The 25,968-nt window shown below is 43.8% G+C and overlaps 1 protein-coding gene across 1 annotated transcript in view; it reads left to right on the forward strand.

The window, feature by feature from the left end:
• The window catches only part of LOC141058039 (putative N-acetylated-alpha-linked acidic dipeptidase), a 262,752-nt gene that overhangs the window by 105,885 nt on the left and 130,899 nt on the right, over nucleotides 1-25,968 (forward strand). Inside the window, exons 7-9 of the mRNA XM_073554180.1 lie at nucleotides 10,290-10,375; nucleotides 13,611-13,730; nucleotides 24,262-24,344. Coding sequence (XP_073410281.1) covers nucleotides 10,290-10,375; nucleotides 13,611-13,730; nucleotides 24,262-24,344 — 289 coding nt within the window. The remainder of the gene's footprint in view (nucleotides 1-10,289; nucleotides 10,376-13,610; nucleotides 13,731-24,261; nucleotides 24,345-25,968) is intronic.

The following is a 25,968-nucleotide window of genomic DNA, read 5'->3' on the forward strand; positions in this document are numbered from 1 at the left end:
TATCATTCCAGGTAGCAAGTACTGCCCACTTTCGGAATTTTTGACAGTACAATTCTGCAGAATCACGACCCTGGCTCAATGCCATCAGGGTCTTTTCAGCCTGATCAATGGCATTAGGTTCGTCATACAACAACCCCAAAGCTTGAAAGAATGCGTTCACATTAGTCAGAATAGGATCATCTGGTTTCAAAGAAAACGCCCAATCCTGGGGATCGCCACACAGCAAAGAGATGACAATTTTAACCTGCTGCGCGGAGCTCCCTGACGAGTTAGGCTTCAAGGCAAAAAATAATTTACAATTATTTTTGAAATTCAAAAATTTAGACCGATCCCCAAAAAATACATCAGGTGCAGGAATCTTTGGTTCAGCAGCATGTGAATGAGCAAGGTAGGCGGAAATTCCCCGCACTTCCGCAGCGAGCTGCTCCACACGATCAGACAATTGCTTTATCTCCATTGAGAGAAAAAAAAATTCCCCCTACGGCCTCAGAGATATAGAGGAAAAAATATACACACTTTTTTTTTTTTTTTTTACAATTCTTTCCTGCTATTGAGTACCCTAGGATCTGCGGTATGGCGGGTGATTCTGTTATGAATGAGTCACCGTAGGAGGCAAAAGCAGAAATACAAGCTAAGTCCGGAAAACCAGAGAAGTTGGCAACTATCAGATTGCAGACCCCTGAACCTATCAACACAACTAGCAGTAGCCAAGGGGGGGGTCCTACGATGCCCTAGACCCCTCGATCACAGCCGGAGAATTACATAGGCCTAAAGAAAGAAAGGGGAAATCTAAACTGCCCCAGAGCAGACCCCATAGCAATAGGCAGCCCCCAACATATAATGACGGTGAAGCAAGATGAAAATACTAACACAGACAGAAAGATAGACTGAGCAAAGACGGGGCCCAAAACTACCTAGATAGGAAAGGACAGGAAGGCTGCTGTCTGTAATCTGCCAAAACCCTATCAAAGACATAAGCCAACAAGCTGATATGAAAAAGGCCCTGAAGCAGCTAGGCTTCAAAAACTAAATCAGCACTCAGGTATTTTCGGAAGACAGAGCTATATGAATTCAGCACACCCCAGCAGGGAATGGCAGAAATCCAGAAAAACAAAGCAAAACAAAGTCAAAGCACCAAAGCAAAAGGCCGAGCAGCAAACTTCGCTTTAGAGGAGCAGGAATTCAGACTGGTCTCCAAGGATCCCACAGAGAAATCACCCGCAGGGCAGAAGGGCGTCAGCAGCCTTATATCCAGTCAGTAACTCCACTCAGCCAGTCATCATCATCAGCCTCAGGTGTTTGATAATCAGGCTCACTACCTTTCTTTACCAGAAGAGGGAGTTCCTCGGGCCTCAGTAATGAAGGGGAAAATGAACTCACAACAGGCGCCATTCTTGAAGGCCCATTTTGTTGCCAACAATTCCCGATTCCCTATATCATAATTCCTCTCAGTGGAAGATAATTTTCGGGAAAAGAAGGCACATGGACGAAGATGAGTGAGGGATGCCGTGCCTTGCGATAGCACTGCTCCTACTCCAACCTCAGAGGCATCAACCTCTACAACAAAGGGGCGGTCTAGATCAGGCTGAATCAATATCGGGTTAGAAGCAAAACATTCTTTTAAAACAGAAAATGCCTGAAGTGCCTCAGACCTTGCAATTAAACACATCCGCCCCTTTCCTGGTCAAATCCGTGAGTGGTTTGGCGATCTCCGAAAAACCTTTAATAAATTTGCGATAATAGTTAGCGAACCCTAAGAATCGCTGCAGCACTTTAAGAGACTTGGGTTGTACCCATTCCTTAATGGGTTGGCTGTTGGCAGGATCCATGTGAAACCCTTTAGCTGAGACAATGTATCCCAGAAACTGTACCTCCTCAGCTATAAAAACGCATTTCTCTAGTTTGGCGAATAGACAATGGTCTCTAAGTCTCTGGAGAACAGAACAGACATGTTGGATGTGCGTCATAAGGTCAGCAGAGTAGATCAGGATGTCATCCAAATAAACGACTATATATACTCCACAGATGTCTCTGAAGATATTGTTCACAAAATTCTGAAACATGGCAGGTGCTTTACTGAGCCCGAACGGCATTACGACGTACTCAAAGTGGCCAAGGGGTGTGTTAAACTCGGTCTTCCACTCATCTCCTTTTCATATACGGACAAGATTATATGCTCCACGGAGGTCAAGCTTAGTAAACCAACGGGCTCCCAACAGCTGATTAAAAAGATCAGGGATGAGTGGAAGCGGATACTAGTTTTTTACAGTGATTGCGTTTAACTCACGGTAATCAATGCAAGGTCTGAGACCACCATCTTTCTTTTCCACAAAAAAGAACCCAGCTCCAACAGGTGAGGTGGATGGTCTAATAACTATGTAGTCTTTCATGGCCTGACGCTCTGGACCAGAGAGATTAAATATTCTCCCCTTTGGGAGACGATAATCTGGTATCAAGTCTATGGGGCAATCGTATCCTCTGTGAGGGGGTAATTTCTGTGATTCCACTATGGAAAAAACATCCTCATAATCTCTAAATGCATAAGATACAAAGGGAGGTTTGATTTTAACTTGGTTCACCGATAGTGATATACAGTTGTCCTGACACTGTGGGCTCCAGCGTACAATATCACCAAGGTGCCAGTCTATGACCGGATTATGTTTACGCAACAATGGCATACCCAAAATAACTGCGGCTGATAAATTATCAATCACAAAATATGAGACATGTTCAGTATGTAGTGTCCCCACTGACATTACAATTTCTGCAGTAACAAACTCTACTCCACCCTGGACAATAGATGTCCATTAATCGCAGTGGTTTTAATAGGGGCATTAAGCCTTAGCAGTGGTACACCAAGATTCCTTGCTACCAGGAAATCCATGAAGTTTCCCTCAGAACCACTATCCACATAAGCCTCCAAACACAGAGATTTCTTAAGATATGACAGAGAGATGGGTAAATAAACTTTAGCCACATCTGCGGGCAGTACCTAGGCCCCTCGGCAGGCATGACCAGAGCTGCCCAGGGGCTGACGTCCCAGGAGTGAAGACTTCTGACGTCCAGCATTTTCCCTGAAGTCTCCAGACTTCAGCATGCTTGTGTAGGAGAATGGGAGTGTTCCTCCAGGCTGTGAAATGAAGCAGGTAACAGGTGCTTTTAGCCAAAGAAACAGCTCAGGCAGCGAGACAGGAGAGGAAAAAAAAAGTTCAGGGATAATGCTTTTATATTTACGCTGGATATATAAAAACGATTTTTGGGCCAGATATAATGTGACGACCGTCTGGTGCGAGTCTGGACAGGGATCTGGAATTACAGCAGAGCCCAGGAGGTAGCTGTCTGTATAAGAGCAGTGGACCAGAGCAGGACGGTCGCCAGAAAGGGATAAATTAACAGAACCGAATGAGTAGTCAGGAGTCCAGGTCTAAACCAAGCAGGCGGCAGAGATACAAAATCGGCAGACAGTAGCAGAGTCAAAAATCCAGGCCAAGGTAAGAGTCTTAAACCAGGAGGGCAACAGAGGTACAAAATCAGCAGGCAGTATCAGAGTCAAAATCCAGGCTAAGGTCAGAGTCAGCAATAGAAAATAACACACTAGCACACTGGGGAAACCAAGACTATATCTGGCGGTCTGCAAGACAGGCCCCAAGGTATTTGAAGGATCAGGCTATCCCTTACAGGCTCACAGTCTGATGATGTCATTTGGACCGCCTCCAGGACCAGGCCAGATGGTGATGCACCAACCCCTTCATGACTGACAGAGGAGCGGAGCCTGCGCCCACCAGATGCCTGTGCTGGAGCCCCTTCTCTGTCACCACCACCCACGGGCGAACCACGGTGCCTCCTAGTGGCCGAGACCGGAACAGCAGTCCTCGGGTCTGACGGCGACGTGACAGTCCGGTGCCTCCCAGTGGCCGAGGCAGGAACAGCAGTCCCTGTGTCTAACGGCGACGTGACAGCGGGGGTCTAAGTACCAGTGCCAGGCAGGTTCAGAACACTATTCACCTGCAGATCAGCCTCATATCTGCTGGTTAGTAGCATTTATTCATGTGACAGGTTCCCTTGAATACTTCGTATAAAAGCTTTTGTTGGTGATGACAGCTTCAAGACGACTCCTGTACGGAGAGACTCATCATTGCTAAGTTGTGATTTTGGACAATTTTTCCACACAAACACTTCAACACTTTGTGTGCTCCTTCTATAAACTCTGAGCTTAAGTTCCTTCCATAAATTTTCTATTGGATTCAGGTCAGGTGATTGGATGGGCCATGTAGAAGCTTTAGTTTCTTTCTCTGAAACCAATTGATAGTTTTCTTGGCTGTGTATTTGGGATCATCATGTTGCTGAAATGTCCACCCTCATTTCACCTTCATCATCCTGATAGATGGAAGCAGATTTTTATTAAGAATGTCTCAATACATTTGTCCATTCATCCTTCCATCAATGATCCGAAGTTTGCCAGATCCGTATGCTGATAGCAGCCCCACACCATGATATTGCCACCTCCAACCTTCACTGTTGGTATGGTATTTTTGGGATGATATGTAGTGCCTTTTGGCCTCCAAACATGGTGTGTACTATGCCATTCAAAGAGTTCAATTTTGGTCTCATCTGACCAAACTATTGTCTCTCAGTATTTCACACACTCGCCTAAATGTTGTGCAAACTGTAAACGCACTTCACCATGCTTTTTGTTCATCAATGGGGTGCGTAGGGGTTGGTAGTCTGGTGACAACACTGTGACCGATATAGTTGAGGATCAATTTTGAACTATCCACTGTACTGTTTGTCTCTTAAAGGTCCATGCACACTGTTAATTATGGTTTATTGTTTTCAAGAACTTAGTCCTACCGGTCATACACTTGTACTGTAGTGTTGTCTTCCAGACCCCCTTTTTTGTCCTGTGTCCTTCGCATAAAAATCTACCTATATAATATTTGTGTACCTAATATTTTAGTGATTTTATTGCTATCTATACTTTATGTCTATGCATAAATAAACAATTTTTGATATACCTTAAAGACAGTTTTCATGACTCCAATCGTTCTAATTTTTAATGTTTATGGGAGTTTTTCTGTCAAAGTCATTTCTGACGTGGTCAGGTATTGTATATATTGAATATTGCTCAGATTTAATTTATTCAAGTTCCTTTTAATGTTTAGAATGGATATATGTATGTATATATATGTGATGAAGCAATACTGTAATATCTATATCTAGCGCAGGGGGGAATATTTTAGTTATCCCATCTCTGCCATCAATATGTCACCAACTGCAGGGATTTATGTATATCCCGCTTTTCAGTTCTGGTTTGGAACTCGCAGCTCTCCGGCGCCCCCCTTACCCTTAAGTCAGTCAGGGAACTGCTGGGCCGCCTGGATGTGTCCTGCTGTTAGGCACGCTGCAGCGAGGGAAATACAATTACTCCCAGACGCAGCCAGGCAATACGCTTATAAAACCCGTTCCATCACTGCCAGCTTTACCCAACAAGCCCAAAACACACTTTGCTGCCACCAGCTCCGATTTCTTAATTAATAACGGGTCTGGAGCCAACCCAAATTAGTAGCGTAATTCACTTCAGAGGATGTGACAGTACATTATAGAGCAAGGAGAAACAAAACTAGTAATTTTATATATTTTACTCCAAAAAGGGAGGCAGTGTTTACAAAAGGTATAAAAGATATTACAAAGGGAGACATTTGAAATATGTACAAGAAGATTACAAAATAACAGGGTTTAAAAGAAGAAAACACTTACAATTGCTTTAAGTCATTTCCAGGAGACCATGCGGGTGGGGGAGGGGTGATACATCACAGTGCATCACAGAGCCTCGCTGTAGCAGGGTTCCAGGGCCAAGACGCCTGGGAAATGAGCTTCCGCTATCTTATACCCCCTGATCGTGACATCACTGAAGGGGCTGAGTTATGGAAGCCTTCCTCTTTTCTCAGAGGGTTGAAAACTTGCTGAAAACTCATAAGTATCATAGCTCAGGGATGGAACCTCATATAGCGAGAAACAATGTATCATCTTACTCATCATGATATTGGCGTTCATTTAGGTCATTTAGGTCCAAACCCGAGGTGCCTGTATGAACCACTTAAGTAGGAATCCATTTCTTGGATTCTGCTGAAGCTGGAGTCTAGAAAATTACAGGGTGGGTAGTTCTATCGAAGCACATCCCAAATATGTAACTTTCATACTTATAACACCATCTGGGGTCAAGATATGCCCTAATATTTAGATCTTAGATCAACTCTATCGTAGCCAACAGAGCACATGTTTCAGACAAAGGACTGGTTTCTGCTAATAAATACATTCCTGAGGGAGGGGTGGGAGGGGTTTAGTATTACACAGCAGGCAGAGGGAGAGAACTAGGGGGAAAGAGCTCACAGCCATAACAGGGGGAAGGAGGGGGGGTCAGAAACCCACAGATTGTGTCTGCACAGCTATGGAACTTTCTAGTAATTTGATTATGTGCATATGCGTAGTATCATTACAATATATATATATATACAGTATATATATATATATATATATACATATATATATATATAGCTCTGGCAAAAATTAAGAGAGCACTTTCAAATGTTTAGTTTGTCTGATTTTTCTCTTTATAGGTATATTTTTGAGTAAAATGTAAATTGTTCTTTTAGTCTATAAACTTCTGACAACATGTCTCTGAATTTCCAAGCAATAAATTTTGTATTTTTTTTCTGAAAAAGAAAAATGGTCAAAATTAAAAAAAAACCCAATGCTTTCAGACCTCAAATATTGCAAAGAAAGCAAGTTCACAATCATTTAGAAACATCAATACTAATGTTTTAACTCAGGAAAAGTTCAGAAATCAATATTTTGTGGAATAACCATGATTTTTAATCACAGCTGTCATGCGTCTTGGCATGCTTGCCACCAGTCTTTCACACTGCTTCTGGCGCAAAAATGTAAGCAGTTCTTCTTTGTTTGATGGCTTGTGTGACTATCAATCATCCTCTTGATTACATTCCAGAGGTTTTCAATGGGGTTCAGGTCTGGAGAATGGGCTGCCCATGCCAGGGTTTTGAGGTGGTGGTCTCTTAATTTTTGCCAGAGCTGTATATTGCAATACAAAGGGTGTCGTGGCTAAAGTCACTATGTAGCCACAAAATTAGGCTCAATGTATGTGTTGGCTGCAAAAGCAACATAAAAATTCAGCTCACCCTTGATGGAACCAGGTAAGTTTCTGGTGTGGAGAAGCCCAGAGTCTCATCTCTGCCAAACGTTGGTATTACTTGTGAAGGGAGAGAGTTCAGCTTCAATCCATAAAATCAAATCCTTTGTTTCATTTTTAAAATAGCTATGACAACACTAAAATATGCCTAGGCATAGGCATGGCTGAAGATAAGGGGTGCAAGTAGGTGAAACCAGATGCATTTCCAATGACTGCTGCATTCTTGAACTGATTGTTGGCTGCAGACAGCGAAAATATATTTAGATCCATGTTTATACAGATGAATTGAGCTTCAAGTGATCTACAGATACATCTAAAATTCTGTACTAACAAATTCTCAATTTATTTTGATTTGAAGAATGGAGCTGGAAGTTTTAAATTAAGTTTCTGCTTTTATCTTATTCCCAGTGCTCCTTTGAGTATGCAATTCTTTTATTTTTTTTTTTTTTTAATTCTGTCATACAGTTTCAGAGCTATGGGTCGTTAATTTAAGTGCTCTTAATAATTACCCTGTTACAACATCCCCTTATAGAGACCATAAAAAATTGCATCTAATAAAAAGGCCACTCTAGAATCAGTTAGTAGATTATAAAAAAAGGCCATACTCAGGGGAGCCACAGGAAGAAAATAAGAGCAAAAACTGGCCATTCTGACCTGGTGACAGGTTTTCTTTTACAAAAAACACAGAAAGAAAATCCCATAATGGGGCTGTACTTTATAAAAGAAAAAAAAAGTAATGCTTTACAGGACTGGTATCAGATAGCCGTGAAGTAGACCTTAGATTTAGTGAGTTATGATGTTAATTATTGTTAGGCTGGAGTCACACACAACGAATAAAAAATTGGTCCCATTTTAACGGTACGAAATCGCACAAAGAATTCTTGTCCAGGGATCCATCTGTCATCCCATTTTCCGGCCATGAACCGATTTTATTCGCATCTAAGCATCAAATTGACATCCAATGCCAATGCCTGATGCTCTTTCCTGTTGACCTGGAGAAGTCTTGCGATTTAATCGCAAGTCACACGTGTGGTGCGTTTTCAATGCGATTTTTAATTGTAGAATCCGATCCAAAAATCGGTGACAATCACAGCAAGCGACACAACAGGAATCCAGAGCCTCACATGCTGCTCTGCAGCAAGCCATTCCTGAGACTAAGTCCCTCTGCTGCTCCACTGAGCATGCTCACGAGATGATCTCCCATTGGAGGTCAGGAGTCACGTGCTCAGGTCCTTCTCCAGATCTGATTGGTCCATCTCAGAGATCTGGAAGGTCCCGGCATCGCGCGGCTATAAAAGGTCCGCATGGCTGCTCGGGCATGCGCTAGTATAGACTTTACTTGCTAGATGTGTGAATGGTGATGGATGTATGATTCTGGTGACTGACCTATTAAGATTCCCCTCCCTCTGATATTACGCATGTGGATAGGGAACTGTTATGAATGAGTCACCGTAGGAGGCAAAAACAGAAATGCTAGCTAAGTCCAGAAAACCAGAGAAGTTGGCAGCTATCGGATTGCAGACCCCTCAACCTATCTACACAACTAGCAGTAGCCGTGGAGGGTTCCTACGATGCCCTAGACCCCTCGAACACAGACGGAGGACTATATAGCCTAAAGACAGAAAGGGAAATCTAAACTGCCCCAGAGCAGACCCCAAAGCAAAAGGCAGCCCCCAACATATAATGATGGTGAAGCAAGAAGAAAGAACACTAACACAGACAGAAAGATAGACTGAGCAAAGACGGGGCCCAAGCTAACTAGATAGGAAAGGACAGGAAGGCTGCTGTCTGCAATCCGTGAAAAACCCTATGAAAATAAGAGCCAACAGACTGACAGTGAAAAAGGCCCTGAAGACGCTAGGCTTCAAAAAAGCTATGTCAGTACTCAGGAATATTCTGAAGACAGAGCAACCGGCAAAAGGAGATTCAGCTCACCCCAGCAGGGAATGGCAGAATCCAGAAAAGCAAGGCAAACAAAAACAAAACACAAATGCTAACAGGCAAAGCAGAAAACTTAGCTTTAGAGGAGCAGGGATCAGACTGGTCCCCTAGGAGTCCACAGAGAAATCACCCGCAGGGCAGAAGGGCGTCTGCAGCCTTATATCCAGTCCGTGACTCCACTCAGCCAGTCATCATCATTAAGCTCAGGTGTCTGATAATCAGGCTCATTACCCTCCTTTACCAGAATAGGGAGTTCACCAGACCTCAGTGACAAAGGGGAAAATGAACTCACAACAGGGAACTAGAGAAAGAGTCAGCGCCAGTCAGTGGCAAGCCTTAGGCCACTGTGCACACCGCACCTCTACACTAGCGTACGATCGTGCCACGCCTCACGGCACTATCGTATAGCAGCTGTGTTTGCCGCTGCAGTCAGCAACACTTACCGGCATCCGCGGTAGCGATGCCGCACGAACGGTAGGTCTAGACGGACACCGACCTCAGCCTTGCGCCTGTGTCCTGTGACCGTATACCGCGCATGCAATTTAGCTGAGACCTAACAGTCTAACAGGCTCGGCGTTTATGTTTATGTTACAGCGCCTCTGTGAGCTAACAGAGTCCGCTCAGCGCACATCGGGTGGCGTTTAACCCGTGCGCGTTAAACCGCCATATAGCGCGTCTGCCATTACTCAGCAGCAATGATAACACCTTCTGCACGTTGGACCCCGAGCGGCGAACGCACTTTATTATTTATTTATTTAGTGCGTTCCGCCGTTCCTAACAATCATATAGACAATGGGCCTGATTAATGAAGTTCGGCATTGTTTGTGGTACACCTCTTCATGAAGTAGGAGCGTTGGATGAGCGGCATACATCTCGATGTGCGCCAAACGCCACTGCTCATCATGAATCTGACAAGTAGTAGTTGCCATGTCCCTGTCCCGCCCTAGCATTGCCCATCTTGGCGCAGCTGGGAGAAACTGGAGTGAAGAAGCCAGAGGTCACAAAATTTGCAACTTTTCATAGCTTTGATGCATCGGGCCCAATGTCTTCCACTCTGACTCCCCCAATATCTTTTTGCTCAGCAGATCACTTTGTATTAATCACTATCTGGTCTCCCTTTCTTTTTGTTTTTCTTAAACAGCAAAATAAAACTGTATGTGAAAACATATAATGTACAGAAAACAATACGGAATGTCTTTGGATTTATTGAAGGACAGTATGAGCCTGGTAAGTTACAGAAAAATGAAATGAGACTTTATATTATGTTTATAAAGTACCCATTTTCCTAAGAAGAAATTTCCTTAATAGGTCTATTAATATCTCATTGGTAGATGGAGATAAAAGCAAGGTAACAACTGTCCCGAACTGAGCATGACAGACATTAATAAAAAGAAAATTGTGGCCTAGCCCTTTATTCATCTTTTATACCCAGCAAACTAGTGATGAATTTTTTTTTTTTTTTTAAGTTTTACGAAAATCTGATTCGAGTCCGTTCTTTCAGGTTGATCAGTAGTAATTCAGCATTAGGCCGGGGTCATACTAACCGACGCAAAATACGGTCCGTAGTTTACAGGCGTAATACGGATGAATGACCCCTAAATAGTGCTCCGTATGTCATCCGTAAGCAAGGTGTGGTTGCGTATTTTGCGCATGTCTGCATCCGTATGTAATCCGTATGCAATCCGTATGGCGAGATTTTCTCGCCGCCTTGCAAAATGGACATATAATGGAGCCCTATGACAGGGTTTCTAACAGAAACGAAATGATAGATATAGACACATAGAATGCATATATATATATATATATATATATATATATACACAGAAGTCATTGAGACAAACATATATATATTTATATTTCACAGAGTTCTTCATAGCAGAATAGCCGCTAATTAAATTGCCGGCTTCTATCAAATCATTCCCCTACCCGACATGAAATGACACATGGTTTACATTCAGTAAAGCATTTAATTTCATGTTTTTTAATATGTCCCTGACTAATAATTAGATGAGCGTTTGTGTGCAAAATTTGGGAGTTGTAGTTGTTATTTTAAGGGGTTAATTCGTTGTTAAAAAATGTGTGTGCTTCCCATTGTCCTGTAGCGGTGGCGAATGGGTTAATCTAACAAAGGGTTAATGTCACCTTACAATCGAATGGTGACATTTACCCTTTGTTAGATTAACCCACTCGCCACCACTATAGGGCAATGGGAATCCCACCCATTTTTAAACAACGAATTAACCCCTTAAAATAACAACTACAACTCCCAAATTTTGCACACAAACGCTTATCTAATTATTAGTCAGGGACATATTAAAAAACATGAAATGAAATGCTTTACTGAATGTAAACCATGTGTCATTTCATGTCGGGTAGGAGAATGATTTGATAGAAGCCGGCAATTTAATTAGCGGCTATTCTGCTATGAAGAACTCTGTAACATATAAATATATATATATATGTTTGTCACAATGACATGTATGTATATATATATATATATACACTCACTGGCCACTTTATTAGGTACACCTGTCCAACTGTGTGTTAAGACTTAATTTCTAATCAGCCAATCACATGGCGGCAACTCAGTGCATTTAGGCATGTAGACATGGTCAAGACAATCTCCTGCAGTTCAAACCGAGCATCAGTATGGGGAAGAAAGGTGATTTGAGTGCCTTTGAACGTGGCATGATTGTTGGTGCCAGAAGGGCTGGTCTGAGTATTTCAGAAACTGCTGATCTACTGGGATTTTCACGCACAACCATCTCTAGGGTTTACAGAGAATGGTCCGAAAAAGAAAAAAAATCCAGTGAGCGGCAGTTCTGTGGCCGGAAATGCCTTGTTGATGCCAGAGGTCAGAGGAGAATGGGCAGACTGGTTCGAGCTGATAGAAAGGCAACAGTGACTCAAATTGCCACCCGTTACAACCAAGGTAGGCAGAAGAGCATCTCTGAACGCACAGTGCGTCGAACTTTGAGGCAGATGGGCTACAGCAGCAGAAGACCACACTGGGTACCACTCCTCTCAGCTAAGAACAGGAAACTGAGGCTACAATTTGCACAAGCTCATCGAAATTGGACAGTAGAAGATTGGAAAAACGTTGCCTGGTCTGATGAGTCTCGATTTCTGCTGCGACATTCGGATGGTAGGGTCAGAATTTGGCGTAAACAACATGAAAGCATGGATCCATCCAGCCTTGTATCAACGGTTCAGGCTGGTGGTGGTGTCATGGTGTGGGGAATTTTTTCTTGGCACTCTTTGGGCCCCTTGGTACCAATTGAGCATCGTTGCAACGCCACAGCCTACCTGAGTATTGTTGCTGACCATGTCCATCCCTTTATGACCACAATGTACCCAACATCTGATGGCTACTTTCAGCAGGATAATGCGCCATGTCATAAAGCTCGAATCATCTCAGATTGGTTTCTTGAACATGACAATGAGTTCACTGTACTCAAATGGCCTCCTCAGTCACCAGATCTCAATCCAATAGAGCATCTTTGGGATGTGGTGGAACGGGAGATTCGCATCAGGGATGTGCAGCCGACAAATCTGCGCCAACTGTGTGATGCCATCATGTCAATATGGTCCAAAATCTCTGAGGAATGCTTCCAGCACCTTGTTGAATCTCTGCCACGAAGAATTGAGGCAGTTCTGAAGGCAAAAGGGGGTCCAACCCGTTACTAGCATGGTGTACCTAATAAAGTGGCCAGTGAGTGTATATATATGTATTTTATGTGTATATATCTATTCTTTCGTATCTTTATTGAACCTGTCAGTGTGAGTTTACTGTATAGCGCACTGAAATGCCGGCTTTTCCAAAAGACACTGGGTGCGTATTTCTCGCAAGTCACATGTGTGGTCCGTGTGTAATGCGTATTTTTAGCGCACCCATAGACTTGCATTGGCGTACTACGGCCGTAGTACGCTGACAATCGCAGCATGCTGCGATTGGCATGGACCGCAGAATACGGATGAGAAATATACGGCTGGTGTGAGGTACCCCATAGAGAATCATTTGTCCGTGTGTAATGCGTGCTTTTAACGCCTCTCACTCGTCCGTATTCCTCTCCAGTGTGACCCCGGCCTTATGGTCACCTACTGACAGCGCCCTGAAGAGCCACACACTTTGGGCAGGCTCAGAAGGCCGTATAACTCTTGCGAGAATCACATCGCACTGCACGGACTGGCCCGGCACCTCTCCTGACCGGAGCAAGACAGCGTGATGGATTACTATGCATCTGTCAAGCTCAGGTCAGGAGAGCCGACAGCCAGTACGAAATTTACTATGCGATTCTCGCACGAGAAATACAGCCATCTGACTCTGCCCTAACACCACCGCTCCTGTCACATGGGGAACTTTAGAGCATGAACATCATGATAATCATCTTTTAATAAAACTGAATTTTTTAATAGCTACATAAAAAGCATGAAACATTTTTGCCTCTTTTTTGTTGTATAGATCGTTATGTGATTCTGGGCAATCACCGAGATGCTTGGGTGTTTGGGGCCATTGATCCATCCAGTGGGACAGCAACGATGATGGAATTGAGCAGAGCATTATCAAAGCTACTTCAAAGAGGTAATACTGAAGGGGAACTATCTTATTAACATCTTAAAGGGCGTTTCCATTTTGAACATTTATAGGATATCCACAGGAAATGTCATGAGTATCTCAGAGTTGTGGGTCTCAGCTATCTCTAGAACCTTGGTAGAGAGGTATGGGAAGGTTTGATTATCACCATTAACTTGAGTTATTGGAACTCCCACAGAAGTGAATAAAGAGGCCATTCTCCAAATCATACCAGACAGATAAAAGGGGTCAGGACCTCCTGTTTTAGGCTTTGTGCACATGCTGCGGATTGGTTGGCGGATTTTTCCGCGTGGCTTTTTCAAAATCCGCAGGTAAATCCACAGGTGAAAAGACCTGCGGATTAGCCTGCGGTTTAGCCCTGCGGTTTCACAGCTCTACAATGGAGCAGGTGTGAAACCGCTGCGGATTTTGCACAAAGAATTGACATGCTGCGGATTTGAAACCGCAGCAAATCCGCATGGAAAAATCCGCAGCATGTGCACAGCATTTTTTGTTTTTCATAGATTATAATGGTACTGTACAACGCAGCAGGAACTGCTGCGGATCCGCAGGGCCAAATCTGCAGTGGATCCGCACCAGAATCCGCAGCGTGTGCACATACCCTTAAAGATAAGCACAGGTCCCAGAGGTTAAATATCCTATAGACACGTATCAATATCTAAAATGGGAATGCTCCTTTAAGCTGCGAAAATTATGATATCTGTGTAGGTAGATGAGCCGACTGTGGGGTGGTCCTCTTACCGCCGCGAACAGACTGAGACAGAGACTGTAGTGCGTCCAACAGGTCCTCTTTATTGGCCGTCCTCTCGACGACTCGCAGCACCACACAGCAGCTGCTCAACTCCGCAGCACCACACAGCAGCTGCTCGACTCCGCAGCACCACACAGCAGCTGCTCAACTTCGCACACAGAGCCGGGTACCTTCATTTCTTTCCTTTCCTGTCTGACATCCCTCATGGCTCTTTCACTGTGGCTGCCCTAGGCCTACCACCACAGTGCTTCACCTGTCCGAGTCCGTCCGTCTTGTGGTTTTCCAGGCTCTCTCTCCATCTGCGGCTTCTCCCGTCAAGGCCAACCCCCTGATTGTCTCTGTTGTCAGTCCCTTCCGGAGCTTCTTCTTTGTCCACCTCTCCCTTCAGTCTTCTCCTCTCCTGAGCTCCTCTCCTGGACCGACCGCTTCTAGAACTCTCTGTCTTCCTTTTATCCCCCCTCCTTGGGAATTCCCCCTAGAGTTCTTGTAACCCCGCCCCCCATAACTGTGCGGTTTCGTAGCCCTAAGCTGATGTTCAGTCCTTTGCTCATAACTCTCTACTTCCATCTTGTGGCCAAACACCTCTCCTATCTCCAGCTGTCTCTCTTCTTTCAATACAACAGTCCACCTAAAGCACACTATACCTTTACCTTCCCACTGCAGTCTGTACGTCAGTCCACTTCCCCTACATCTGTCCGCTATCTTTCTGCACACTTTCATCCGCCAAACATTACTGATGATGATGTCTCTAAGGGTGTGTGCACACGCTGCGGATTGTCCTGCGGAATTTTCCATGCGGATTTGTGTAAAACTGCAGGTCAAAAGACCTGCGGTTTATCTGCAGATTTTCTGCGGTTTAGCCTGTGGGTTTCCCCTGCGGTTTGACACCTGCCATGGAGCAGGTGCCAAACCGGAGCGTAATCTGCACAAAGAATTGACATGCTGCGGTTTTGAAACTGCAGAAAATCCGCGATGAAAATTCCGCACAGTGTGCACTGCGGATTTTTATTTCCATTGATTATAATGGTACTGTACACTGCAGCAGAAACTGCTGCGGATCCGCAGGACCAAAACAGCTGCGGATACGCAGGAGAATCCGCAGGGTGTGCACACACCCTTAGTAATCTGTCAGGGTTGGACTTTTCCAGAGAGATGTTGTGTTCACTTTAAGGTTACGTAGTATGTCATTATATTGCTGCTGCGAGGACACAGAGGATGATGTCATCGTCAGGGATGACAGCAGGTGGGTGGTGACTTTTCAGGGAGTGTAGCGGCATCTAAGGCTACTTTCACACATCAGTTTTTTGCCGTCAGGCAGGATCCGGCTATTTTTAGAAAAAATGGATCCGGCATAAATTTTGGAGAACTGTAGAAACGGATCCGTTTTTTTGCTGGATCCGTCTAGCAGGTTATATCTGTTCCTGGGGGCTGGCCAATTGGATCTGAGCATGCGCAGACTTAAAAAAACAGATCCGGTGGCTGGATCCGTCTTTTTCTGGATCCGGCGCATTCCGGCGCCCATAGACTTTCATTGTAGCAAAAAGCTGGAAGCGCCGGATCCGGCGCTTCCGGCTTTTTCGCCGGAGACAAAAAACGTTACAGTAGCCGTTTTTTCCAGACGCCGGAATAAGACAAGTTGCCGGATCCGGCAAAAAACGGATGAAACGCAATGCCATCCGGCACGATCCGGCGCTAATGCAAGTCAATGGGGAAAAACTGGATCCGGCATTGCATTTTGCCGGATCCGGTTTTACAAAAAAAAGCCGGATCGCGTCTGAAGGCAAAAAACTGATGTGTGAAAGAGGCCTAAGGGTATGTGCACACGCTGCAGATTCTGCTGTGTTGTACAGTACCTTTATTTCCTATGGAAAAAAAAAACGCAGTGCACATGCTGCGGATTTTTCCGCGGGTTACAATCCGCAGTATGTCAATTCTTTGTGCGGATTCCGCTGTGGTTTCACACCTTATCATTATGTGGTGTGAAAGCGCAGGGCAAAACCGCAGGCTAATCCGCAGATAAACCGCAGGACTTTTGTCCTGCGGACTTACCTGCGTATTTTCCTAGAAAATCTGCACACCCTAGAAAAACGTGTGCATTTACCCTAATGGCGTCAGAAAAGATGCCAGGTCTATACTGTAAATAAAAGCTGTCACCATACAGTGCACTTCGCTGCTCAACATGATCCAGCAAAAAAAAAAAAAAGAACAATATCTTGCAAAATTCTCCACTGCCAATACACCATCTGGCAGTGTGAAAGAGTGTAGTGTCTTGCCCCATTGACAAAGAGAATGAAACGCCCCGTTACTAAATTATCATCCATACATTTCCTGTAGGAATAGCAGAGGAATGGCACAAGACAAGATGCTCATATATCCATTGCGTCGGGAAAGAAGCCAAACAAATGTTTCGTTATCTTAAAGGATTTGTCCCACAATCAATGTGCACATTAATAAATAGATTTTAGAATAAAAATTTCACAAATGGATGTGTTAAAAAAAATGTTCCTGTGCGGAGATAATCTTATAAATGTGCCCCTGCTGTGTATTGTGTAATGGCTCTGTCTGACCGTACACATGTCTGATCATACAACAGCACCTGGGCATGCGGGAAGCAGAAGAGTATACAGACGGGACAGCATGTATACTGCCTGTTTAAATACTTATCTCATTTCACAGAAAGAATCAACTGTGATCCTGTGTTGTAATGTCCATACTCTCTTTTTCTTCATACCCCCCTCCCTCCCGGCCACACAGGGGCTGTGGTATATCCCATCATGTTTCAGCATGGTCGGACACATCCATTACACAGGGGCACATTTATAAGATTATCTCGGGACAGGAATATTTTTTTTTTAAACACATGGAATTGTAGAACTTGTATTTTTATTTTAAGATTATTTATTAAAATGTACTTTGTTCATGGAAGAACCCCTTTAAGTAAATGTATCAGCTATATGGTTACAAAAGCAAATGAATGAATGGATGAAGGACCAGATCAGCTGTGATATCACCTATTGTGAAAGGTAAATCCTGTGTTAACTGCTGCGTATAGAGGTGTTACCTTTCATTATCCTGCCTGTGATGATAGTGATAATGCTGAAAAGTGAGCTGTGCAGAAAAGAAAGTATGAATTTAATATTAGAACTGGTCTGTCCTTTCTTAGGCTAGTTTCACATTAGCGTATGGCCGAGATGCGGAGGGCTGCAGGCTTCCCTCGTGAAGCTCCGCCCCCGGCCGCACCTCCTCCGGTCAGCTCCGCCTCTGTCGGCATGCGGCCTGCCTACCCTATCTTTAGCATTAGGTGCGCAGGCCGTGCCGATGAATGCAGATGCCTCTGCATGCGTCTTTTTGATGGTGCGGCGAGCGCACCAAAATGCAACATGCTGCATTTGGCGCAGGTCGCCGCACCATCAAAAAGATGCATGCAGAGGCATCTGCATTCATTGGCACGGCCTGCATACCTAATGCTAAAGATAGGGTACGCAGGCCGCATGCTGACAGAGGCGGAGCTGACCGGAGGAGGTGCGGCTGGGGGCGGAGCTTCATGGAGGAAGCCCGCAGCCCTCCGCACCTCGGCCATACGCTAGTGTGAAGCTAGCCTTACACTTACAAGTTTAATTACTTTTCTTTCAAAAATCTGCTGGATAATTTGTGAAAAAATTATTTTTATCCATTTGAAAATGAAGTGTTCAAGGCACCTCCGGGATTGACTGGCACTGAATGATAGCACTTGGATAACTTAAATCAACAAGGTCTCCTCTGAAATCCTGTGCATGTGCCAATCACCACATTCTCTGCACATGCACAGAACAGTCTTTGTCTTGGCATTTGCTGGCTGCCTGCCCTGCGCATGCACTGAGAATTTTACAATAGGCACATGCCTGGGATTTATTGGTAGAGGAGAGCTCAACAGCAATTTCCACATTATTTTTTTTTTTTAATTGCGGGAAATCACTAAGGGCTAATAAAGACAACTGTAGTTTCGCACAGAGTATGATCCATCAAAACATTGGATTGCACTCCGACTAATTTTATTCACTGAGGTCATGAACTTGTCCAATTTTTTCCTTGGATTGATTGGCTTGAGGAAAAAGATTGCAGCACTCACGAGTTGCCGCCGATAATCCAATCGTACTTGGCCTTTCAAGTCTATGGGTCCATTAAAAAAAAAGAAAGAATAATAAAAATAATCGGACTGCACTCGGAAGATATCAGTGTTTCTGATTTTCACGGACACACTGAAAGATGAAACTAACGATTGTGACTCTAGCCAAAGGCCACGGTCAGACAAACATATTTCCTGTGTGAATGTTGTCTGAATAAAAAACGAACCCCACACAGACCCATTAGGGAAGTGGGTATGTTCACATTAATGATTTTCTATATGGACCAATGGACTGTGTGGAATGAGACCCACCTGCATACTGTATTTCAATAAGTAAGAAAAAGGGATCTTATATATGTGACGTTGAGTCACTGCTCACAGCAAGCTGTGAGACTGGGTAGTCAGGATGTCCAGGGTCAGATACCAGGAGGGCTCGTAGTACAGAGGGGTGATGCAAAAGTGTGGTCAGGTAACAGTTTGGGGTTAAATACCAGTAGGGTACGTCAAAAGCAGAAGGGAAAATCCAAAAGAGATGTAACAACAAAATCCAGGGTCATCAGCAAAATCAGAGACAGATACAAATGAAGCAAACACACCTACTTAAAGAAAATCTACAACTGACCCAGACTACTAGCAGATAGCCAGCTAAATACCTTTCAAATGATTAGGGATGGAAGGCACCTGAGAAAATGCCCACAGACTAAACCATATTTAGCAGGAGGGCTGTCAGTCGAACTGTTGATAACCCAGCACACCCCAGGATAAGATTGGATAACTGGACTGTCACTCACAAAAGTAGCAGTCCAGCACACTCCAGATCCCATAGGGTGGCTGAGCTATCACTCACAACGTTCCTTGACCTCAGTCAAAGTATGCCTATTCATATGCTATTGATTTTAAAGGATTCAGTGCAATTGTTAACAAAGTAAGCAGTATGTAGACTTATATAATTTAATTATTCTGTTTCAATAATTTTTATAAGGATTGTGGACATTTTTTAAGGGAAAAAGCAAAAACAATATACACAAAAGATTCTATAGGTAGGGAGAATAGAGGATGAAAGGTCCATTTTTAATCATCAATAATTTAAAAAATGTATTTCAGACGAATGCCATATGAATGTAAAAATCAGACATGTGGATGGCATAAGGATGAATGAAAATATGATTTTTTTTCTTTTGTTTTTAACTCAGCCTAGATCATTGTTTAGATGAGGCCGTTACTGCCATTTCTGCCTGATAACATCTGTGTCTGAGACACGACATTATACTTTGCTCTTAATGACTTGTAAAGGAAACAGATGACATTGCTTTGGATTCAATTTAAAGAAAGATTTCATTACTTTCATCAATCTAAAGAACGGAGTTGAGAGTCTTGACACTCATGAATTCTGGCATCGCTGATATCCTGTTATCCGCGTTCTCTGCATTATTGGGCTTGTAATTCAGCAGCATTACAATAACAACAGGTTGTGTTCTTCTTGGAATCCACAGATAGTATGCAATCTCCTGTCTGCTCATATCTACACGCCATGCACATTAAAATATAGCGTGGGACAATGTGTGGAGGAATATTAGATTATATCTAAAAGAACAACCATAGATATAAAATTGTGAGTCACTAGGAATCTCCTACTGAAATTGTCTCCAGTGTAGATAAGAAAAACTTATAAAATATCTTGCAACTTTTGAAGTTATGATGACACGTTATTTTGAAGACAAATTTATGTTGAAATATCAGAATTGACCATATTCACAGGAATCAACATGAATATATAAATCATATGCATTGAACAAGCAATAGAGAACCATGCTATACAATGCAGAAGAGCCATACATAGTAATGAAATAAAAGTTCCAGCAATACAAGTTCCAGCAAAATTATGTATTCTGGGTTGTTCCTATGCAGAGTGATGTATAGGCCCTTTTAGATGTCAATGTCCAAGCTAGCACAAGACCGCTGAATCCAGTGGCTGAATGCAGCAGTCACATGCTGTAGTCATCGCATCAGATGCTGCAACAGAGTAAATCAAGAAGGAACAGGAAGGGCTGGGGTACTGGTTGGTGGAGGCAGGGCTGGGGCATTAGTTGGTGGAGGCAGTGCTGGGGCACTGGATGGTGTAGGCAGTGGTGGTGTCACGACTCGGATGTCGGGTGACTCGATACCAGGTGCTCCTTCCTTGTCCCTAATGTTAGGGGGCACCTTAGCTCCCCTGTTCTCCAGGTTACTTCTGAAGGTGAAGATGCTGGAGCCACGTATCATGCCTTATCACCTGAATATGCCCTCCGTATGTTCCCTTCCCCCACCCAGGGAAAATGGGAACAGCTGTGCACCGCAGTAAGTACACCAACCTGACGAACAAGGAAATAAGAAAGGGGGCAAGGGAAAAATAACAGGCATACTAATTCTCGCTCACATATAACAGAGGAATGCACCAGGGAGTGGAGAATGGGGAAAAACAAAGTAGGAAAAGGGAATTCTCACACTTACTAACCCAAGCAACAGTCACTGAAAAACCCACCAAACGCCTTCTCATACAACCACCAAACAACTATCCTCCCAGCCATGCAGCATAAGCTACTCTGACAATGAGTGTCAGTCAGGATCCAGATTATATCCAGCTCCCAACAAGGCTGATTAACCCCTGTAATGCCAAAAGAAATTTACATTGTTTAAAAAGAAGGTGAAGTGCGTCTTTTCAGTGCAAGAGTAGACGCTGCAGTCTTCTGGTTCCTCTCTGCTGTGGTAACCCCGTGACAGGTGGGGCACTGGTTTGTGGAGGCAGCACTAAAGCATAGGTTTGTGGAGGCAGCACTGGGGCACTGGTTCACTACTGCTATAGCAATGCCCCTGGCTTTTATATTCTTGTCCAAAAAAAAAAAAGGATTTTTTTAACCAGATTTTCACATGAGCTTTTCGGCATGGCATTCAAATACAGACACCCTGGTTCTGGTGTCGTTTTTTTTTCCTTTTCTACAGACTATTGTTTTACATTCTAGTATTTGCAGCTGGTAAGAGCTGGGCAATCACATACTAGAAGCCCAGGAGCCACATAGGGCAAAACTCACTTGCTACATTATGGACAATACTCTAATATTGTAACATTAATAAGGTGACTTGTCTTAAATTTATCTTTCTATAACGCTTGTTGGGTATCATTGTCTGACGTTAACAGAAAAAATAGGCTAACAGGTTTAGGAATTTTATTAAATATTATATGGTTAAATTGTCAATTGGGTTGTGTGATAGAGCCGCATCCAGGCTGAATTCCCCGGTATGCTGCCTTTTCTTTATTACTGTATTACTCTCCAGTGTTTATGTGATGAATTCTTCTATTCAGTGGAGACAGCAGAACATTTTCATTACTAGTTCACTTATTATCATTAATCTCAATGTAATTTTCCTGCTCTAGATGTAACTTCCAGTACAGTCATTTTGGCTTCTCAAAGTATACCGTATATGGATTTTTTTTAATAAAAAACCTCTAATATATTATTTACAAGTCATCCCCAAACCAGAGGAAAAAATATCTTGCCAGTTCCTTTTTTATATCCATTAATCAAACACAGGAAAGAAAAGACGATATTCCGGTCCAAAATAATGAACAAGATAAACTTTATTAGTTAAAAAAGAGAACAGATGTAGGGGGAAGGGAATATAACGTATCAGAAGATGCGCTGTAAAAGACTGGGGCGCACGCAACATGGGTATAACTGCATATAACAAAGTGTATAACATGACCAAAGTGACAGTTATTATAATATATATATATATTATAATATCAGTCACAGTCAAGTCATGATACATGAACATGATAACATAACAATTGAATCCCTGCATAGGAGGCAAATGCTAAATAGCAGTAGTATGGAAACATATATAGTCATATGCAGGCAAACGTATAATAGCCATAAGAAACACTACCTGTGCACAGGAACAGCAGTGATCCCACAGAAGTGCGCGCCCGCCCCAACGCGCGTTTTGGTCCTGCCAATATATCGTCTTTTCCTTCTCGTTTTTGCTTTATGCTCCATGATGATAGTTCCATGTCTGTCCTTTTGTATATTCACATGGCATATATTCCTGATGCAAGTTTTTTTCTAGTGATTATTATTTAGCCATGTGTTTTAGTCATGTGAGCTTTATTCACTTATATCCATTAATATAGACTCACAAGTAAAAGAAATATTCAAAATATACAGTATAAAATATACTAGCTGAAGAGCCCGGCGCTGCCCGGGCATAGTAACTAACTGTGGTTAGTTATAGAAAATTATAATTATCCTCCATCCATAGTCCCGTGCCCATATACCCATCATACATATCCACGATCCCATAGGCCCGTGCCCATATACCCATCATACATATCCTCCATCCCATAGTCGAGTGCCCATATACTCATCACACATCCTCCATCCCATAGTCCCATGCCCATATACCCATCATACATATTCTCCATCCCACAGTCCCATGCCCATATACCCATCATACATATTCTCCATCTCATAGTCCCATGCCCATATACCCATCATACATATTCGCCATCCCATAGTCGAATGCCCATATATCCATCACACATCCTTCATCTCATAGTCCCATGCCCATATACCCATCATACATATCCTCCACCCCATAGTCCCGTGCCCATATACCCATCATACATATCCGCCATCTCATAGTCCCGTGCCCATATACCCATCATACATATCCTCCATCCCATAGTCCAGTGCCCATATACCCATCACACATCCTCCATCCCATAGTCCCGTGCCCATATACATATCTGCCATCCCATAGTCCCGTGCCCATATACCCGTTAAACATATGCTCCATCCCATAGTCCAGTGCCCATATACCCATCACACATCCTCCATCCCATAGTCCCGTGCCCATATACATATCCGCCATCCCATAGTCCCGTGCCCATATACCCGTCATACATATCCTCCATCCCATAGTCCAGTGCCCATATACCCATCACACATCCTCCATCCCATAGTCCCGTGCCCATATACATATCCACCATCCCATAGTCCCGTGCCCATATACCCATCATACATATCCTCCATCCCATAGTCCCGTGCCCATATACATATCCTCCATCCCATAATCCCGTGCCCATATACCTGTCATACATATCATCCATCCCATAGTCCGGTGCCCATATACTCATCACACATCCTCCAATCCATAGTCAACCATTATGACATCATAATGAGCGGCGGCAGGGCCTGCAACCTTTGATGACATCAGCGTCGCCATGGCAACCATTGTGACATCATAATGAGGGGCGGGCTTGATACGCACATACTGCTTCCCCAGTATGCAAATAGGGGCATTGTGACATCATAATGAGGGGCGGGGCTTGACGCACACACACTTTTTCCCCCAGTATGTAGATAGGGGCAAAATTGTTTGGTGAATTGGAACACGCGGGGTTAAAATTTTGCCTCACAACATAGCTTAGGACGCTCTCGGGGTCCAGACGTGTGACTGTGCCAAATTTTGTGGCTGTAGCTGCGACGGTGCGGATGCCTATCCCGGTCATACAAACATACACACACACACACATACATACACACATACATACACACTTTGAGCTTTATATATTAGATACCCACTGTATTTGAAAATATAAGAAATATCTCCATTGTTTGTTACAGGTTGGCGCCCAAGAAGATCTATTTTGTTCTGTAGCTGGGCAGCCGAGGAATACGGACTTATTGGCTCTACAGAGAGTGTAGAAGTGAGTATTCTAGTTGTTATCTCAACACTTATTAATGGATTGCCCTCCATGCATTTTGCAGAGTTTGACACTATATGTCGTAATAAGCATAATTTTGATCTCTGACTAAATCTATAAAGTATTACACTCCTACCATGGTCTACACCATTGTTTCCCAATCTCCAGTCCTCACGTCCCCCAACACATCATGTTTTCAGGATTTTCTTTAGTATTGCACAGGTGAGAGAACCTGTGGCAGTTTCTGATGCCTTAATAATATTTCTGTCACCTATGCAATACTAAAGAAATCCTGAAATTATGATCTGTGGGGACCATGGGGACTAGAGTTTGGGAAACACTGGTCTACACCATAAGTATGCAACCTTTCAGTACATGCACACTTAGAAGTACACGTTTAATTATTTGGGAGGTTCTCAGATTGCCCCAATGATTTGACAGATACATTTAGTTAAGAGAGATGCAGATTATTTGAAAGAGTTGTGATAAAACACTCCGGGATCGCCTTTGCTGGGGTCAAAGGTCACGTGCGTTCAGCATGAAACTCAGGCGCAGAGCTTGGATTCGGGTGTAACTGACCCTGGGTCAGGTTTATTAACGGTGAAAGCAATGCAAAAAGGAAATAAAACATAAAACAAATCCTTGCCTGTCTGGCACTAACTAAACAATGGACAACCTAACTACCAACTGGCGGGCTTCTCCCGTCCAGCCAAACCACAGTTGCAGTGGGCACTGCTTTCACTCACGTGCGTCTCTCACACAGACAGGCTCTCTGTGTTCCCAGGCTGAGACACTCACACAACCACCTGGCATCCTTTTATATCCACCTCCCATTATTCATTAGCAAGCAGGTGCGATACTGACCAGACTAGGCCACATAGAAAAGGAATCTGGGCGAGATATACCTGCCCTCAACCACTATTCCCACATGATTCTCACATATCCCCCCCCTTTGCTCAGACCACTCTGGTCGAGCAATGACACCCGCCAAACAGTGCACTCGGGACAGGGCATCTGCATTCCCCATCTGTACCCCTGGGCGGTGCTCCACCGTAAAAGTGTAGGCCTGCAGGGCAAGGAACCACCGGGTCACCCGGCTATTCCGTTCCTTGTTCAAGTGCATCCACTTGAGAGGGGCATGGTCAGTGATCAGCCTGAACTTTCGGCCCACCAGGTAATATTTGAGGGCCTCTAGAGCCCACTTAATGGCGAGGCACTCTTTTTCTATGACTGCATACCTTTGCTCATGTTTATTCAGCTTCCTGCTGAGATAGAGGACTGGGTGTTCCACTCCGTCCCTCACTTGTGAGAGTACGGCCCCGATACCAGTATCAGAGGCATCCGTTTGTACCACAAACTTGCTGCGGAAGTCCGGAGTCACCAGTACGGGCTGAGAGCAAAGTGCCCGTTTTAGACTATGGAAGGCTTCTTCAGCCGCTAAACTCCATTTAATCATGACGGAGTCTTTTCCTTTTGTAAGATCCGTCAGGGGGGTAGCGATGGCTGCAAAATTGGGTATGAACCGGCGATAATAGCCGGCGATCCCCAGGAAGGCTTGCACCTGCTTCTTGTTGACAGGTTGTGGCCAGTCCTGAACCGCCTGAATCTTATCAACCTGGGGTTTAAC

This window comes from Dendrobates tinctorius, unplaced genomic scaffold, assembly GCF_039654945.1.
Source record: "Dendrobates tinctorius isolate UK_male_01 unplaced genomic scaffold, ASM3965494v1 ptg000208l, whole genome shotgun sequence".
NCBI classification, from domain to species: Eukaryota; Metazoa; Chordata; class Amphibia; order Anura; family Dendrobatidae; genus Dendrobates; species Dendrobates tinctorius.